The sequence below is a fragment of the Hetaerina americana genome, unplaced genomic scaffold, assembly GCF_022747635.1.
Source record: "Hetaerina americana unplaced genomic scaffold, ioHetAmer1.1.p SCAF_7, whole genome shotgun sequence".
Classification (NCBI taxonomy): domain Eukaryota; kingdom Metazoa; phylum Arthropoda; class Insecta; order Odonata; family Calopterygidae; genus Hetaerina; species Hetaerina americana.
The window spans coordinates 1,504,356-1,524,830 of NW_027287316.1; the positions used below are offsets into that span (position 1 = coordinate 1,504,356).

The 20,475-nt window shown below is 44.2% G+C and overlaps 1 protein-coding gene across 1 annotated transcript in view; it reads left to right on the forward strand.

The window, feature by feature from the left end:
* Nucleotides 1-20,475, forward strand: part of LOC139696479 (uncharacterized) — a 434,479-nt gene that overhangs the window by 275,362 nt on the left and 138,642 nt on the right. Inside the window, exons 6-7 of the mRNA XM_071595264.1 lie at nucleotides 198-509; nucleotides 1,917-2,262. Of these exons, the coding sequence (XP_071451365.1) occupies nucleotides 198-509; nucleotides 1,917-2,262 (658 nt within the window). The remainder of the gene's footprint in view (nucleotides 1-197; nucleotides 510-1,916; nucleotides 2,263-20,475) is intronic.

Here is a 20,475-nt window from a genome sequence, read left to right on the forward strand (position 1 = left end):
CTGGCATAAAATTCTAATTGTCTAAATATTCTGCGGTGCTTTAAACTGCAAACGTGAGTGCGGAAGTTATTTCACCTCAATGAGAAGTGACCTGACTGATCGGGTGGGGCTTGGACGTTGGGCCTTGACCACGCACGAGCGGCCACTTCCGCCCGCGGGGCGCTCCCGACTGATAGGTCCTCTGCCCTCTGCCGCAGACTGGTTCCCGGGCTGGGCCGCCCACGGCCACTACAACCGGCAGCCCAACGACGACGGCCTCTCGGGGCAGGACTGCGTGGAGTTGCGGCGGGCGTACCACCTGCCCTCGGCGCCCTCCGTCCACCGCCTCGCCAAGACAGCAGCCCCTCGCCCCTGGCCGCCGACCGCCACCGCACACCGCGAGCCGCCGCCCCCGCACCGCCTCTCGGCGACGTACGCGTGGAACGACCGCGACTGCTCGGCCGCCAACTACTACGTGTGCGAGAGGGAGGCCATCGAGGGAGAGGGCGTGACCGCCCCCGCGGAGGCAGGTGCGTGCTAGGGTACCCCGCCCCCGCTCGCGTGAGGTGGATCCGGGCCCGTCCCTCGTCACACCGAAGACCCTGGGATTCTGCATGGAGTCCACTCATTTGCCCATTGTGCGTCGGTCGATGAAAGTTGCATCCTTGCTTTCGGTCTGGTAAACAGTTTCCGCAGTCCTTCAGCCTTTCCTCTCTTTCATTTACATTATTCTGGTCCAGGCAAGTGTTACATTTTTTTGAATCGGCCTCACGCTATATAATCCACGACATGATTAGTTGTTGAAATTATTCAGTGTAATTATCCGTAGGAAGTTGTTGCATTAAAAGCAGTTTTGATTTTGTTTCCTCTCAAGTGATTTAAAATGTTCCCATAGGTTTATTGCAAGTATATAGATTTCGATCGCGACTAATGCTCAAATTGATGTGGTAAAGTATTTGGGTATTCATGCAATTGCCCTCCGACTTATTTCTATCGTCAGATAGAAATCTTCATTTCCTTTTCGATAGATATCCAACTCTCGCTCACCATTCGAGCATTAGCTCAAAATGCAATCGCTAGTACCAGCAAGCTCGACATGTAACTCTGTCCTAACGTGGGTACAAGGGAGGAACTCGTGTAGCTGTAGAAAAAAATATTAATATAATTTTGTGCTTATTTTGAACATAACTAATATTGATCCTATTTTGTAACTGTGGAACATGAAGTTTATCTATTTAATGTGGATGATCCCCTGATTGTCTTAAAATACCCAATTTTGCAAAAACGGCGTTTTAATATAATTCTTTTTACAGGGAGAGATGGAGCGCAAAAAATCCCAGCTTTCATCCGGTTTAACCTGATGACATTATTATTAATTATTTTAAACTTCTTAAAAATTGATTTTAATGGATACAATTTGGTGTTTAAACGGCGATCATCCGATTTACACACGAAGTGCGTTAGAGTTTAATGGTCTCCTAAATTACGCTCACTGTTCTCTCGTCAGCAATAGCCAAGCGAACCCCGTGCACTCTACGTTTCAGCCATCTGTTTCATCGATTAAGTTTTCTCGGGTCTTCCACCGGACCCGGCATTTATCATTATAATATTAAATTTATATTACCAGTGCATAGAAAAAGGAGTTGCCCGATGGAACGTGAATATCTTGGCACCCGTGAAATTAATTTTACTCTCGCTCATGACGCATTAATTAAAGAGGAGTCCAATTCATCATCCTATGTTATTGCCGAAATTTTTCCAACAGCAGGAAGATATTATTAAGCATCGAAAAATACACGTTGTCTAAACCTTTCACGGTTGATCGACTTGATTCGCTGCATTGCATAGATAAAGAGTTCGATTGAGTGGATGCCATATTCTCGCATGAATGGAATAGGGAGCGAGGAAGTGCTCATCGGTCGTCCTCTCATCCGCAGGGTCGGCGGCGGTCGAGGCGGGAGGGTCCGGGGGCGGGCGGGCCCCCGGGGGGCCGGCGAGGGGCGGCCGGGTGGAGTGCAACCGGGAGGTGAGGCTGGTGGACCCGCGGGAGGGGGGGGCGTCGCCCGAGGGGGGCGACGGGGGGGCGCGGGAGGAAGGGGGGGGCGAGGGGGCGTCGGCGGGCGTCCTGCTGCCCGGGGCCGGCATCTCTTCCGCAGTCGTCACCAGCCCCAATTTCCCGGCGCCCTACCCCGATGACGTCCGCTGCGAAACTGTGGTCACGGCGCCGCCTGGATACCGCCTCCTGCTGGAGTTCGAGGAGCTGGTGCTGGAGGACGAGCCCACGTGAGTTTTGACCCCTCCTTGACCTCTCCCAAACCACCCCCCCCCCCGCCATTCCAGCCGCGCGCGTGGCATGTGGCGAGGTCGCCATCTCACGGCGTCAGAAAAGATGAAAAGCATAAAGGGATCGGCAACCAGAGGAAGCAATGACTTCCACACAAAATAACTTTTTTCATTAAAGCCCAGTAGTATTTTTGAAGAAGTAAAGATCTGTGCTAGCAGTAAGAGATAAAATAATATTTGATACAGATAAGATCCAAGAGAGATGGAAGAAGTATGTAGAAGAACTGTATAGTAAAGAACTTCGACCAACAAAGTTAGACATTGAGAAAGAATATGACGTAGAGGAAGATAGCTTAGGTCCAGGCATACCAGACGATGAGAAAGGGCATTAAGGGAGATGAAACTAAATAAGGCTGTGGGGGTGGATAACATTCCCGCGGAACTATTAAAATGTTCAGGAAAATGTGGAAGGAAGAGGCACTATGGGCTGATTCGTAGTATTTATGAGGAGGGAATCTGGCCGGAGGACTTTGTAATATCAGTTTTAGTTCCTATTCCGAAAAAGGTATAGGCTTCATCATGTGAGGACTATAGGACAATAATTTTGATACCCCACGCAGCTAAATTTGTTCTTAGGATCATAAACAAAAGGATTGAGAGTAGGGCAAATGATTGCTTAGGGGATGATCAGTTTGAGTTTAGAAAGGGGAGAGGTACGCGTGATGCCATTGCAGTAATGAGATTATTAATTGAGAGGAATATAGAACACAACCAGTAGGTATTTGCCTGTTTCGTAGATTTCGAAAAAGCGTTTGATAGAGTGAATTGGGGAAAAATAATGCGTATATTGCAGAAAATAGGAATGGATTGGAGGGACAGGAGGCTAATCCGCAACCTGTACATGTCTCAGATTGCTCAGGTTCGGGTGGGGAACGGGGAGTGCGGATGGGCAGTGTTAGGAAGAGGTGTAAGGCAGGGTTGCCCATTATCACTATTGTTGCTGTTCAACCTGTATGGAGAGGAAATGATTAAAGAGGCGTGGGAAGACCTACAGGAATGAAAGAAAAAGATTGGCGGCCGATTTGACCGGATTATTTACTCTATTGCAAAAATTCTGGAAATATTTTAGTATTTGCCCTATAAAAAGAGTAACGTATGTCTTTAAAAATATTTTAACAAAATTCCAATTTCTCTCTAATTAATATGGAGTCTTGATGTGCTTCAGCTTTTTATCATTTTCAAAATAAAAATCAATCAAATTGAATGCAACGCACTGCATGCAATTGTAGTGTTAGTGCACCTGCAGGGCCATTTGCAGGCCTAATATCAGCCGTTGCTAAGGGAGAGAGGAGATCTTTGATGATCCCGTGAATATGATACCGGTTATTTTCGTCGTGATCATTATAAACCAGTTTTACGTGCAAACATGGCGTGAATCTTTAAATATGGAAATACCAAATCTAATGAACTTCCCTTTCATGTGATATCTCGATCAATATTTATTCTGGGAACCCTAACTTTTGCTGACGCTTCTCAAATATAATCTCTTGTGGGTACTCACGCAATAAATCCACCAATCTGCACTTCCGTGTCTTAATGAATAGAATAGAACGGAGCACTTTAAGAAATTACGTAGTTTATTTAAATAAAAATTTTTTCGAGACAACAATAAATTTTTTCAAGCATGGAAATACAGTTTTCATGTCTGCTGGCAACTTGTTACTGTGAATTAAATATGACCCAGTTCATTATACTTGAAAAATGTTTACCTTTTTTAGCCCCGTATTTGCCTTCTGGGGACATTTATGAAACGAAATTTAACGCAATGTCAGGAGAAATATATAAACTTATTTCTTTGCCTAAAATGAAATAACATAGACATCGTAGACAATACGGGCATCCTGCACATATTGCATTTTTCCAAAATCAAGTCCGTTTAATGAATTCAATTTTGTCATTCTCCACGAAAGTCTTATTAACCACCGAAGTGTGAGGTACGTGCAGCTTAAAACACTCCTTAACTAAGGCGGAAGACCTTCCGCCGTCCAATCGCTCAAACTGGTTCGATGCCCGATTGTGGTGAAAACGTGCAGAGAGCACACAGAGTGCGAGCGACTGATGGAGTTCCTCTTGGCCCAAAGGTGCTCTCTCCGTTGATTTGCGTTTTCAATAGATATCGGTTCATGAAACATCGCTCCCTTGCGACAACCTTGTTTGACTATGGGAATAGTTTTCTGCGCAAATAATAATCTTTGTCAGAGATGCGTCTATCACCAAGGCACGAGGCACGGCTGCTGATTTTGAGCAATCTTCTACTTGGGAGAATCATCTCGTATTTATTGCAGTTTTGAAGTTTGCGTGTCGTTATGTCTTCCTTCGTGCCTTACTAACACTATGGGTGTGCCACCTACGAGAAAAGAGTCCCGCTCTGATCTGGATCAACTGTTTTTTATCATTCAGAAGCGAGTAATCAATGCGATGGTAAATTTAATGCCAAGATTCTTGGAGCGATTGATTCATTATCTCAACAGCTGAGGATGCGTAAAAAGTTAAGCTGTATTCTGTGATATGAAAGAAAATAGTTAATAAAAAAATTTTATGTATTCAACCCTATAACCAGTCCTTCTCAGGAAACGGAATTGGGCGCACAAAAAGAGGCGCCGATACATATTCACGCGTGCGTTTAAAATACCTTCCGGCGCTTTGGCGAAACGTATTGGACCACGTTGCAAAATGGCCGGGTGAGAAAGAAGGCAACCACCAGCTCCTTCTTATTTCATTCCCGGTTGTGAATCTTTCCGGCGGTCATTCCCTCGGGACTGCTTTGCAACCTGTGGGGGGGGTTCGAGGCCCCACCGCCCCTCCCCGACTCATTCCCTCTTCCCCGGAGGAGTGGCACCGCCGCCAGGCGCCCCCCCCCTTCCCCCCGTCCCCCCGTCTGCCCCACTTTCGTGCGCCGCCGGCTTCGCCCCTCTCCTGCGCAAGGGGGGGGGCGCCAGCTGTTCTTCGATGCACTCGGACCGACTATTTTTGAAACTTCCGACGATAGTCTGTCGTTCCTTTCATTTTGCATTCGGGCAAAGCGCTGCGAAAGAAATGCTATTCCCTCGGTGCCTCGGTTATACGCACGCAGACTGGATATTCGAAGCGCCACATTTGTCATTCCGGCAACGCAACAGAAGCAGTGCAACGAGGCGCGTGGAATAAGCAACATTTTGATGTTTTCACTTCTCGTTTAAGCCTTCAAGTCTTCCTCTTGTTTCCTATGTGTTTGGATGAAGTAAGGTTGCTTTCTCTGTTTTATTTTTCGGTGTGAAATTCCAGAAGAATTGTAAGCCTGGAAAAATTATTGGTCATAGTTGACCATGTTACGGATAATGAAATAATATGGCACTTAAGTAAAATTTAGGGGAGTTTTTAATGATTCACATCGTTGCACATTTTTTTTAAAAAACGTGCAATTAGGATAGATACAAATTAATATATTTCAAAATCTTGCCCTAAGAAACATTAATAATTGAATTTTGTACTTTTTTGCAATTATATACTCATAAAACTTTCCTCCAGTCGAGAAATGTTCAAATTATGCGTTTAATCGATGAAATCATGCTCTAAATGTTCATTTTTACTAAAATTATTTCATATTAGCTATCGAATATCCTCAAAACTGTTGAACTCAAATATTTTAGAAGTATTTACCTTTCATATTAATTTGAAATAGTCAATTCATTCATCATTTTGATTTTATTGAAACTTTGTTGGGAATCGTTGATGGTTAATAAACCACAATATTCCATGTAAAATCGACTAGACTAATGGTGTCAGTTTTTTATGTCCGCAGTATACATTGTGTGCTAGATTTGTATTTTTTATTGGCTTCAATATTACATTTTTCTTCGCAGTCGCTCAGCAAAATATCTCATCCAAGCCTAAAATTCATGATTATTCTGTTTTCCGTCTCTTCTCCATTCCAGACAAAAAGGGCGATTCCTTGATGCCTTTACATTATTACGTGGCAAACCAAATTCCATTATTCTAATCTCCTTTTTTGTAACCCATCCGAATGAGAAGCATCACCTAATCCCTTCAACTGTGTCGCAAAATCTTTTTTCTCCCAGCCGTAAGTCCTTTTAGGAAAATAAGAAAGCATTTCATGCGAGAGGAGTCGACAACGCCCTCAGCACGGCCACCGTTTATTTTCTCCGCGGATGGAAGACAGCATTTTTCCCCGAGGAAGAGGCGATCTTGCGGGGAAGTGAAACCTTTAGTATTCGCTCCGCATTGCGAATCCCAATCCGCATCCCCTCCGCCCACTCCTCGTTTCATTTCGCCGATGGGAGGAAGCACGGGATGGATGGCCGACGCCCCCTCCACCCCTCGCACTCTCTCCGCTCCCTCTGTCGCTGCGGCGCCCCACTTCTACTGGCACGCTCTCAATTGTACTGCAAATTAAGGCTCCATTTCAATATCTACATTTATCGCTGATCTTTCTATTTCTTACAATTGTTTCCATCTCTACTGTTTCTCCAGTTTATAAAATAAAAGGATTCAGTGCTTTATAATTTATCAGAGATATTAAGATTTTCTTACACTTTTGCTAGCGCAAGAAAAGAAATACCATGGAAGATACTGCTTCGACTTAGTGCTTTTATCTGTGAGTATTTACCCTTATTCATTCCTCATCGCTATTTTTCCGTTGCGATAATAATTGTCTTTTAGATATAATTGGTCAAATCAATTGAAAGTTGGCGTCTTCACGTGCTTTCCATATCTACGTAATTTTCATTGCGGCGCAACGAGCAATAAGGGCGAGCTATCACGTTGTCTGGAGACACTTCCTGTGAAAAAAGAGGAGTTTAAACGCCAAGCAGTGTGACCTTAGCCTAATAATTTCCTAATAATTCCAGCGTGGTGGCAGTGTATCCGATTTGGAGAGGGGGCTATTGAACGAATTCTACAAGTGTGGTTCAACACGACTTTTTAAAATACCATTCGTGATTTGCGGAGTGTATTTGCAGTGGTAGTGTTTAAGGGAGTCTACATATTTATCTTATTTCGCGACGATATCTGTCTTGGCGATGCGTTTTGGGGTGGGATGAGTTCTATTTTGGATTGAAAGCCATTTGTCGTATCCCTGCGAGGACGCAGGCATGCGACACATGATGATATGGACGGCAATTTGAAGCTTCCCAGCGAGTCGAGTGGCTGCGTCAGGGGTAACTGGGAGCTTGATGTGGGTGGGCATCGGAAAGAATCGGAAAATATGGAGTCCAACGCCACTCTGATTTAAGCCCAGACTTTAATTAAGGAATGAACAAATGTGGCAACCACGCAAGCACTAGCGCTACCACCGGAGGGACCCAGCCCAACTGTGTCGGTCGTTTGCGACTGCCTTCTTCAACTCTGGGAGTTTTAGTCATTCCTTAATCATTATCTTGACGTCGCGGGAGCGGGTTTGGGCCTCAAGTATTCCATAGGGGTCACCAAGCTCCGTCTTCACTATCATGGGCGACCACTCGCTCCACTTGCACCGTCACGTGACGACATCTTGATGCGCGGTGATGTGGAAAGTGACTCAATCACTGACTCGGTCAGTCAATGGTCCGCGGCGGCCACAGCGGCCTCAGTCAAGGGACTCACTCCATCGTGCGCAACTCTTCTTCCACCACTGGAGAGAAACATGGGGGAAAGATAGTTTCTCTCAGCATCAATGGTGCACCACTAGCCTCTGGTGGATACCAATCCCGCTCAAAATGTCATCTAGATACAATTACATGCAATTGCATGCCAACATTGAAATGCATACATAAAACATCATAGCCTTAGAATCACAATATAGAGGGCACAGGCCTTCCAGTTAGTTAACTTCTACTGCTGGCATTACCAGAGTCGGCTGGAGGTAATCGTGGTTGTGTATTTCAGGTGGGATGAGTGGGGGAGGATAGTTCCACGACATCGGCATTTGACCCTGCTTCGGTCGTACTGCCGAAATAAAGTAATTGTTCTTTGGAAACATGAAGTTGGCTTATAACCTTAGCCTTGAAAATGAGGCATATTTCCCTGCAGTCGTTCCCACTCCCGTTCCTTTTACGTTTGCAGCCCCTATATAACGACATTCACATAAATAAAAATACAAAAGAAATCAGATACCTGGGCAAAAACATAGATGACCCAGCGCAGATAAATGCGAATGAGTACTTAAAATGTGTGTTCTCCTGCTTTATGCCTTTTCAATATCATTTACTTTTACACCTGCCGCATGGAAATCCGCCGCGTATCGGCCCAGAGTTCTCATTGGTCGTTGCACCCAGGTAGGCCCCTGTCCCTCTGCAATACAATTCAAGCTGAAGGAGGAATGAAATCCTTATTCGTGTAATTAGACATCGCAACCATTTCACCTTGAGAGACCATTCCTAGACCGTACCCCTTGCATCAAGTTAAAAAGGTTAACTTTCCCGTCCCACGCACAACAATATCAGAGGGATTTTTTCGGATTTATACGTGGAAGATTTATACTTTCGGGCTTGGGCGCAACATACGTATTACCATTCACTTGAACCAGTAGGTACCCACACGATTTGGTTTAATTCAACAATTTACGTTCGCAAGATGAAGGGACTGCATTAATTGGCTGTAACATGCCAGCTTCGCAATCCTTGTGGATCTGCAATAGATCTACAATGGGTATGATTGTTTACAAATTCTTCTGTTGTTAGCTACCTCTTTACAATCATTACATTATACCTGGGATGGCTTCTAAACATATCTTTCCATTCTATCTACAAACACATAGGGTTGACTAGGCTGAATGAAAATGAACATATTTTGAGTTCTTCCCACAAGAGTGGGTAAGGGGAGAGCATGATACACATTAAATCTAATGCAATTACGAAGTTGCACATGTAGCATATACCCCAACAATTCCTTCGATAAAAACACATCTAATTTGAACAATTTCGCCGTGGAATTGGTGTAAACACACCACTGGGGGGAAAAGGAAGGTATAGTCTTTTGTGTAAATTTGCCTGCTCCTTCTTAAATACATTAATCACATCGTCGGGGCTAATTATTGGCGGCTGCCACACCCCTTTATGAGCACCAACAATAACGTTCAAGGTGATATCATATTTATGAATCACATCGTCGTCAGCATGGATTATTTGTGTCAAATGTTCATTGGCTGTCGGTGTCAGTGAAAAATGGGCACTCTGAACTTTCAATTTCCCAGTTGATTCATTTGCATACCGTCTTAATTCCTCCAGCCCCTCAGACGGAATACCCTCGTTGCTCATAAGAATATTTTACCCACCTTCACACTTACGCTTTGCTCGGGTTTCAATACTCTCAAATAATGGAATGTCACAACTCTAGGTGGTCCTAGATATTATAAGCATTTCGGCAAAGGGTTTTTTTTGCACGCATTTCGTGGGACATGATTCCTCCTCATGCGGTGCACTTATGCTTTTGGATATCACCATCAATTATTATTTAATTTTTGTGACAAAATTCCCTCAAATGGTTAATCATATTATTTACAGCTCTTCTTAGCTTTCACATGAGGCTCTGTTGACCTAAGAAAGCATAAAATGCTAGTGCTTAATTATGGGAAGTATAATTGATGTAGTAGCAGCGAAGCGTTTCCATTTGGTGCATTTCATGGATGTAAAATCAGAGACCAACCTCTACGACTTTTATGTTCTAAATTACTGCACTTCAAATTACTTTCTCCGTAGAATTGGTGCCCGACAAGTTCGAATAATTTTGAAAATGCTCTATTAAAGGCCAATGTCTACCTCTCATGACACTGCATTTCATTCTACTAAGAACTGATTTATTTGGATTTTTTTAAGATAATCTACCGGCTGAGGTAGGTTTTTGGATGGACACAACTATCAAATAAATATTTTATTACTCCTAACAAAACGCAACATCCCGCATTCTACTCTACATCAGGTCCCTCTTCATATCTGAGTACTTCCTTCCTCCCCTCATCCCGTCCAATATGCCTATCCCGTTCCTTCCCTTTCCTCATTTGTCTATCATTCTCCCCTCTATTACAGTCTTCAACTTCAGTCTTGGCCGGCCCCGGTGGCGGCGGGGTAACGTCCTCGTCTGCCATTCCAAGGGTCGCGGGTTCGATTCCCGCCTGGGTGAGTTTCCCTCCATCTAGGGCTTGGGTGTTTGTAAATGTGACATTGTTATCGTTGTTAATAGTTCGATGTAAAGGCCTAAATGTGCTGTTTTCGGACTTATACTGAATAAATAAATAAAAATAAAATAAATAAATAAAATAAAATAACGTCCCACTGCCGGTCAATACACCTTTCATCCACTTTTCCTGCCTCCATAGGATTTCTCCCAACAAACCCCTCTCTTCGCCCACCATACCAAGTACTTCCTCATTTGTTTTCTTCTCTGTCCATTTCACCTTCTCCATTCTCCTCCACACCCACATTTCAAAAGCCTCCAATCTACGTCTATCCTCCTACTTCAATGAGCACATTTCCGCGCCGTACAGAACTGCGCCTAATATCAAAGTTTTTACGATTTTTTTCTTAATATCCTTACTCAACTTCCCTCTCATCAACTCCCTCCTCCTTTGGAAAGCCTCTTTGCTTAGCGCAATTCTTCTCCTTACGGCCCTACTACTTTGACCGTGTTGGTCCAAAACACTTTCGAGATACATGAACTGTTCTACCTGCTCTGGTTTTCGCCCTCCTATTTTAATGTTAAGCTTGGCCTTTTTCTTTCTAGAAAATCGCATAACCTTTGTTTTATTAATATTTATTCTCATCCCATACCTGTCGAATTGAATTTCCAATTCACTCAACAATCCTAACAAACCCCTTGGCTGACTGACAAACTAAAGCTTGGTCATCAGCAAACCCAACTGATTTTACGAATTCCCAGCCCACTTTCATTCCTACCTCCAGTTCTTCCCATGCCTCTTTGATCATTTCCTCTGCATACAGGTTGAACAGCAGCGGCGATAATGGGCAACCCTGCCTTACACCTCTTCCTAACACTGTCCATCCGCACTCCCCGTTCCCCACTCGCACCTGAGCAGTCTGAGACATGTACAGGTTGCGGATTAGTCTCCTGTCCCTCCAATCCATTCCTATTTACTGCAATATACGCATTATTTTTCCCCAATTCACTCTATCAAAGGCTTTTTCGAAATCTACGAAACAGGCAAATACCTGCTGGTGGTATTCTATATTCCTCTCGATTAATAATCTCATTACTGCAATGGCATCACGCGTACCTCTCCCCTTTCTAAACTCAAACTGATCATCCCCTAAGTAGCATTTGCCCTACTCTCTATCCTTTTGTTTATGATCCTGAGAACAATTTTAGCAGAGTGGGATATCAAACTTTTATTTGGGTTATTAATGGGATAATATTTCATAATAATGAACCACTCTTACGTAATAGTCTCAACTATTGATAATATACTCATTGAAATTCCAGATCATGTCCGGCTCCGTTTCGCATTATTCAAATTGAGTATCAGGGTAAATGCATTTTTTTTCGAAAAGCGCCCGCGTGCATGAGATCCAGCTTTTTTATGAATGATCTTCGAATATCCTCTGATCCAGACAAAAAAGTCACGAGCGGCCTCGCGCGTGAATGCGCTCGTGAATGCGTGATATGCATGGATGTTTTCCCCAACGGTTCGCCACGAGATTTGAGCGCGCATTTCTTTGCTTAAGGATGACGACGCTCTAAATTTACCATTTACGACATTCCCCTTGATTTGGCTGCGAGCCCTTGAATATCCACCCCAGAGACGGGGAGAGAAAAGCAGGTGACTCTCGAGGAGACTCCGTCCGTCTTGCCGTGGAGGGCGTACCCCGCGAATGTGCGGCCGGAATAAGAAAAAGCCCGAGGGGCGGCGATGTCACCGTCGTGTGCTGCGAGGGAGGTGTTTCGGGTGGCACCACGGCCTGTTTCATGGGAAAAAACCTGAGCAGTGATAAATTATACCATTTGGCCGCCGCGATAGGATGCTGCCCCCCCCCCCCGCCTCCACTCTCATCCCCCCTCCCCCTGATAATACAATCCATCATCCCTCCGCCTCTGAGACGCTGGTCACCACCGCATCTCCCTTTCTTCCGCCGGGGGTCTTCCCTCCCATTTGCCCCCCCCCGCCGTTTATTGTGGTCCTGGTGCATGGGACCTCTCTCCACATCCCCTCACCACAAAAGTCGGTTTCCCGCCCTGCCCACGCCCGTCACACAAAAAGACGCAATGCTCAAAACACGTCGATCGCATAGTTTGCACAGTTCAAGCGAGAGTTGGTGTGAATTCCTCGGCACGGTTCGATGTGCGTGCAGATCAGCGGTATTGATGTGGTGCGCACCCTTCGTGGCCGAGGCCGTGACTCGCGGATGGATAATTAAATTTAATGCGCTCCTCTCATCAGACTCTACTCACTCTGCATATCGTCCATTTATGGTTTCATTGTTAATAGTTACCATTACCAAAGTGTTCGGAGGATACCATTACTCATGAGTAAAATTGATACTGAGCCATGTGTGCCATGAGTATTTGGTACCTTCGGCCACAGTCCGGCACGTTTTGAGCTTTCCGAGTCGGGCACTCCCGCAGCTCTCAAGTTTCCGTCATTCTCGCGGTCGCGCCATCTGGAGGCTTGGGAAAACTCGAATCACAATAAGCACACGGTGGAATTCTGAATGCAAACGATAGGTATAAATGGGATCACGGGATATTGAGTTTCTTCAGTCACATGTAACCAGAGTTTAATACGTAAGTTAAAAGTGTCTGGTTCCTTATCGTATCCTTCGAAACTGGGAGTTTGGAGGCGGAATGTAGGGAGGGCTGTTGGAGAGAGGCACTATTTCGTGGTGTGGTTACCAGGCAAATTATTCGGAGGGCACCCTAATGTTAGTTACCATGCCATGAATTCCCGATACTCCTCCCACGCTTCTGATGTCAATTCACAACAAGGTGCCAATGTTGGTTGTGTCAGGGAACGTAACCAGTCCGCGACTTATCTTTCAAGCCCATGAGTTCACCCTGGGAAGAGGGGATTTAGCGTTAGTCTCTCCTTTGAGATCTAGCAACGGCAAATATTCCGATGGATCTGATGCAAGGAACCCACACATGACGAAAAAGATTTCTAAAGCGTGCCGAAATAATGCGAAAGAAAGACGCGCATAGATAAATAAGTTGAAACATTCAAAGTTTCAACGCAACAATTTCAGAGGGTAAAAATCATTCGCCTTGACCGGGATTCGTACCCGGGGCGTTGGAGAAGGAGCAGGGCTATCGAGGCATCCTCTTAAACTCTGAAATTTCGGAGGACGTTTAAAAGGTTGAAAATCTGAAATCTCGATAGCTTACGCCTCGATAGCTGACGACTCGATAGATTAACCGGCTAAAGCACTCGACCGGACATTGAGGGATACGGGTTTGAATCCCGGTCAAGGCGAATGTTTTTTACACTCTGAAATTGTTGCATTGAATTGCACATTAGCGGATGACTCCGTTTAAAGTTACTGTTGCGGCATCTCCCGCAGTTTCTTTGGAATTCAAAGTTTGCTAATTTTCAAGTGATTTTTTTGTTGAGGCTTCATTACGTTGGTTTGAAAGGGTGCATTTATAATTTTTTTGAATTGATTGGTGTACCATCCATTCTTCCCAATCCTTGAAAATAAAATTATTCATGTGGTTATCAGCGGGGGAATAGGGAGAGGCGAAGAAATGATATATTCGAGGGAGAAAGGGTCTGAGAACAAGAGCGTAAATGTTGGCTCACGTGCCTCGGCATCCTGTGCCGATTATACTATATTTCGATACACAACACATTTCAATCGGTAGATAAGAATCGACCAGTCTATTTCCTGAATAGTTTAAACTTTTCTTTCGGCAGCAGTGGAGGAAAACTTTTAAATGTTCTTAAATGCGCTTAAGAGCATTATCGCAATCAGTACCTATTGCGAAATGCTGATTGTTTTAGCATTGAAACGTAATTCACAGTTCTCTATTTCGGATTGCAGCCTTAAAATACAATTGATGCGTCGACCAACCTCTTCGCATGCTGGATGATCCTGCATCAACAGAACGGTAGAGATGGCTACACATGGTTTGTAAGATGTATTGTAGCGCAATCTATAGACTATTCTCAACAAATTTTAAACCTTTTCTATCTGCGTTTTTAAATAAGATCATAGGCTGCAGGTACTATGCGCATCGCTCAGCTGCATGGTATAAATGTGATTTTCCTAACACGTTCCATCCATTTTGAAATGAAATGAAATGATTGACGTTGTAATTCCCCACACCTTACTTAAATAAACACGACCCAGGTTTCTACGTTCATCGTCGAAACCTTGGTCGTGTTTTTTAAGTAAAGTGTGTGGAATTACAAAGCAATATTTTCATTTCATTTCAATATATTATGCAAATTCCATGAAGTTACGCCTGAGACAAAAATGTTTCATCCAGCCTATAGCGTCACGAAAGCCAAAAATTCACCCTCTATTATTGCGTAGGGAGGAAAGCGAATAAAACTAAAGTAGGGGAGTAAGGCATTCAGAGTATTTTAAACCATTCCAGATTTATTACATTCTGTGTTCTAAAAACGAGAGCAATGTTACTGCCGACCGCATTTGCATTAAAAGGGGTGAAATGCAGTGTGACTCAACCATTCTCCATCATCCAAATGAGGTAATCTTTTCTCCATTCGAACGGTGGGTGGGAATACATTAGTTCATTCGCGATAAATGACATCGCTTCCGGATTTTAAGGCTTCCCTGAGAGGCAGCGAGCTGAAGCCAAATAATTTCTACGGCTGATCTTCTAAGCGGCGAATCGGATTCTTGCGATTATCATACCAAATAAATTGGTATAATAAGAATGAATAATGCATACAGAATCTTGTAATCGAGTTATGAAAATGATTGAAATAAGCGAGCCTTTCGTCAACTGCCTTCTCCCGCCATTGCGACTCCGGTATCTGCAAATTTTGTCGCCCGCCTCCGACCGAAGAGGGCGCCTGAATTTGAATAATCCCCGTGGATCCATTCCAGAGTCCATCTCTCACGTCCATTGGCAATTAACCAAATAGCATCGTGTGATTGAGGGACAGTTGGGAGGCGGCTCGCTTCGGGGGGGGGGGGGGGGCTTGATCGAGCCCCCAGAGGAATTCGGATCGCGGGATCCTTTGCATGCGTGGCTAGGAGGATACGAAAAGTTTCAAGAGGGCTCTCAGTTAACCCCGGCAAACTATAATTTCGGCCTCGCCCCAACTTCCGCCTCGCTGCTTTCTTCACCGCCTCCCAAACACACCCCTTCTCCCCCCCCCCCTGCTACTCCCCCCCCTGCTTCCCCCCCCCCCCCGCGCCCACTCCTTCGCCAACACCAAACGGTTCCACCTCCTCCTCTCCCATCCCCTCGCCTCCATTGTCATAACTCCAACCCGTCCATTTCCCAAGTGCCTATTGGCTCTCGCCACCCCCCTTTGCCTTTGCCACCCTTTCGCCCGTTCTCTCCTCTTTGGCCGCTTCTGGTTGCAATATATTTTACGCGAATACAAAGTCGCTCACCAAACGCCGAAAGAGTTTAGCTCCGCTCGCAGTCACCTTTACCGCAATATGGTCGCGATGCTACCACTTAAGTTCGCTGGCGACGACATGAGTGAAGTTTATCAGCGAAAATTTTGTGTATCCTAATTTAGCATCATGCGCCGGTGGAGTGTTATATGTGAAGTATCAGAGGTGTCACTGTCGGGTATGATTAATGGCCTGAGAGTAGAGACTTTATTTCCTCCTGGAGTAGCTCACATTTGCGTGTTTCGGTTACACTTCTGATGCTCACGTACAGGACCTGGAAGCTAGTATGAAGCTGTATTTAGAACGTGGAGTCCTCAAATACTAATATTTATTTGCCGCAAAAATCAAAGTCAGGTTAGAATTCTAACGTAATGAATGACTTTCAGGCTAATTATTGAGTTCGGTGGGCCGGCCACTGGAGTGCTCATACAGTGTATGTGAAAAGAGAAATCCGATTGTGAGTAGCGCAAATATAACGGCATTAAGCATGTTCTAATTGACCATTTAGATTTCTAATTCTTTTATGGATATATAACACTTTTACATGCATCATGTCTCTTTATGCATATTTGAGTGCTGACAGTTACAATAATTGTGTAGAACAGATAGATTTAAGATTACATTTTTTCCAATAAAATACATCAGGGAATGATGGGAAGGGGGGGTGGTCATTTTGGAATTACTGGGTGTAATGGACATAATGAATAAGGGAATGTAAATAAACCCACCAAGAGTACATTGACTCAGTTTTTCTTATTTAAAGTTGCTCCAAAACGTCCATTCTTCGACACTTGTCTTCTCGATGTCCATTGAAGAGTTGAGGGTCGAAGGGCCGATGGTACTTCAAGGGCGTTTCTGCTCCATTGCCTCACGTCTATGGAATCCATGTCTCCTTTGGATTTCTCTTGGCAACCCCCTCTCCTCCCCCCCACCATGCACTTCCTCGGTTGCTGTCCTTTCTGTCCACTTCGCCTTCTCCATCCTTCTCCACTCCCACATTTCAGAAGACCCCAATCTACGCCTTTAATCTCACTTCAGTGATTCCGCGTCGGAAAAACATAACCAGAAACTCTACGGGAATATGGTGGAACTATAAATTAAGAAAGGCTTAATTTTTGATGTCGAATTCTTATTGTATGATCAACCAAGCCACACACCCTAGCGGTGGTGGGTAGTTACAATGTGGATAGATAGGAGATTAGGGTGCCAAGAGGTATCACCTGGAACCGAACCCAGGGCCCCTGGTAGTGACTCAGAGGTATATCTATGGGGATACTGCTTTCTGGAATTTAGAAATTATTGCTTATACAGTCTTATCAGGACAGAAAATGTTATCCAGCAATTATCTCTCCAGAACATTGAATCTTAGTCACAAACTTTAAACATTTGAACTCTTTGATGATGCTAATAACATATAAATTAAAACCCAATGCGAACATAGGGCAGAATCTTGATACTCTTTAAACCTAAAAAATCAAAAGAAAACTCCATCCGGGAAGCATTTTACGCCAATTTTATATGAAGTTTTGGAAATTCTTAGAGCCATTCAGACAATCTTGATCTTTTTTATCTGCCTTCTTTTAATATTCTAATCCGTTGAGATTATTGATAATAAAATAAATTTATCAGGGAGAGTATGCAACAGAAGTACAAATTAGCAAGTTAAATGACGCAACCCCATCTGAATAGAGTGCAACACTGGCACGGTAAAACGGCTTGTGTGTTCTCATGAATCCTTGAGATCTAACTTAAATAGTGTAGTGAATGCGCCTCTAGTTAACTTGATCTGCATTATTTAAATCATTTGTCAAAACTATATTATTGCTAAAAGGTTGGAAAAATGTTATGTTAGATGTTGCATGGAAAACAAACGAGGAAGCCCTGGACGTGGTGGGGAAGGAGAGAGATGAGAGTTGGAAGAAACCCAAAGGAGGCAGGAGAGAGAGGTCTTCGCAATGAAATCGCATTTGTCCAAATCATCTGCAAAACCGCGTGCTCATGGATGACACCGTGGCAAAGAGACTGCTCAAGTACATATTATAAGGCCTATGGTACGAATTAAATCAAGTTACAGCTGTGCGGATACATTGGTCCAGCGATGCTGGGCATATCCGCTTGTGTGCATACTCTCGCTAAACACCCTTGGGAGTCCTTGTGTCCATGTAATAAATTCGGCATTTAGTTGAAGTTGCTTCATGCGTTTGCTGAGCATATCATTCTACAATTCGCTTCAGGCCTTTTCCGCGTATTGATTTAATTTCGCAATAAAAATATGCAGTTTCCTCGTCTTTGATTGACTCCATAGTATGCCCTTTATAAAGTAAGAGAAACGCCGTTATGCATGGGGAACATCATGTTGGAACGTAAAAGACTCTTTTCATTGAGAGAAAAATCTTCGGCCACTGCGGGAAAATTCCGTATCAGTTGTGTTGACAGCGAGTGGTCAATGGAAGCACTTCACCGAGTCTGATGTGCTTCTTTCTGAGTGTGCGGTGCTCCAATATTTGAGCTTCCTCCAGATATTCACGCGCAGGGTGAGAGGGATTTCACTCTCTCAATTGGCCCTTCACTCCACTCATGGTGCATATCCAGCATCATTTACCTTCTTCGATGACTGCATGTCCTGCAATATTCTCGCGCCACAATCCGTGGTTTACCGCGGCCTCGCACTTCATCCCTCGAGGAAGGACCCGTGACTACATTTCTAAAATCGCTCTCTCATTTCCGTACCGGCAAAGTTATTAAAAAACTGCGATCCAAGTCTCTCCTATCCTCCGACTTCAAATATTTGTAAATTGTATTAGAGTGGCCAAAAGCACTGCGAACCGTATTTGATGAGTAATATATTTTACTATGGACTCATCTCACTCATGTTTATCTATGTTACCGAAAGTTACTTCCGAATTCAATTTTCTTCATCTCATGGAATACATTTACTGCACCATGGAATGCATAATCCCTTCTACCAATTCCACTGAATTTTCATTTGTTCAAAATGTGTGCGGGTTGCATGGCTCTAAAGCTGCTTGAAAGGGATCTCTTTTAGCGTCGACTCGATTTGATTACGGGGAGTGAAAGAGAATCCACCGATGGCGGGTGCGGTCGGCCTTCGACAGGAACGGAATGATTGCCTGGACTCGCTCCCTCCCCGCGCCCCCCTCCTCACCAATCACCGCGGATTTCAGAAGCATCGCATGTGACTGAATCGTCCAATCAGTTTGAAAATTCGATTTTTATGAGATTGCCGGCCCAAAAATGCATTTGATTTTCATTTGACCCAAAGTTAGCAGTTTCGGCACGATCATTGCAGACATTTTCATTTTCATTCCATGTTGCTTATGCAATGCCTGCTAATTTGTTTGTGCTACAAAATCTTATTTATTTGAGCAATTTCTCTCAGGCGAAAAATGTGAACAGTTTTACTGACTATTTAATTTTCGTTTTAATTTTTTATTACAATTAAATTGTCACTTCTGTCAATGCTCGTTGATGACTTAGGTGCGAATGATTTCATGTCATCCCTATTTATACTATATTTTGGAAGTGCAAACGCCAGTTTGAAATAAAACTCTCACACCCACCGCGAACTTCCTTCCTCACCTCGCTCGTTTCCGCGGTGGATTTTACGAGGAAAATCACTTGCGCTGACTCGTGGCTGAGGCCCATCATCATCCCTTAGGGCAGCTAAGAAAGAGGTCGTCCTTAACGAGACTCAGTTAGAAGATCTGCTCAATACGCGTCGATAAAATCACTATAGTAAAAGGTAGCATCTGATAAATAATTTCAAATGACACATTAAGAAAAAATGCTCTGTGTTCATTCTGGAGCTCATTCAAATCTCAAAAAGTCGGTATGTTGTCATCAGGTTATAGTTATTGTTCACGATAATGTATAAAAGTGTTTATGAATAGAAGCCATCTTCTGCCCAATGCTCGCTTTCAAATCCAACAAAAGAAAAGAACCAGGACGATTGGAAATCAGGGCCATGCCATCCATTATTGAAGGCGTCTATTTTAGAGGGTACTGATGGATCTTAAGAAGATCCTCTCACTTCACTGTACTTTGTTTGTCATCTGTGTCTTGATGCCGGATGGAATGACCTGAATTTTGACTTTCTTCTTTTAACGGCCGAAAATGACCTCTCGAGTGGCATTTAGCGACTCGAAGGGCGAGAGGGTTGGCGGAGGGAGCCAATCGATTTCCCGCCGCAGCACTTCCCCCTCCTTCCCCATCGCCCGCCGCACTTTCTCCCCCTCCCCGCCCGACCGCTCCACTCAATCCCTCCCCTCAAATCAAGCCCACCTCCTCGCCACTTCACCCGGACACCTCGCCTCTTCCAAGAGACGCAGAATATCCCGAACGAAAAAGTCCTCCTTTCTCGCAGAATTGCCTCTATCACCGGCATCCATCGCCATGAACGCAATTTTCAACTTCTTTTATAGTCTCCGAAGCAAAGTTTTGTCGATTGCTTCGTGGGATTTCAAATTAATAATTTCTTTTGAACCGCTTCCGATGTTAGTGATATCTGGAAAAATTTGTCTTCGTGCCGCACCTACTTGCAGTGGGTGGAGTCGAAAAAGGCGTTTCATTATTGCGTGGACGCTTCGAGCGTGTTCGTGGGTGGAGGCAAACGCGG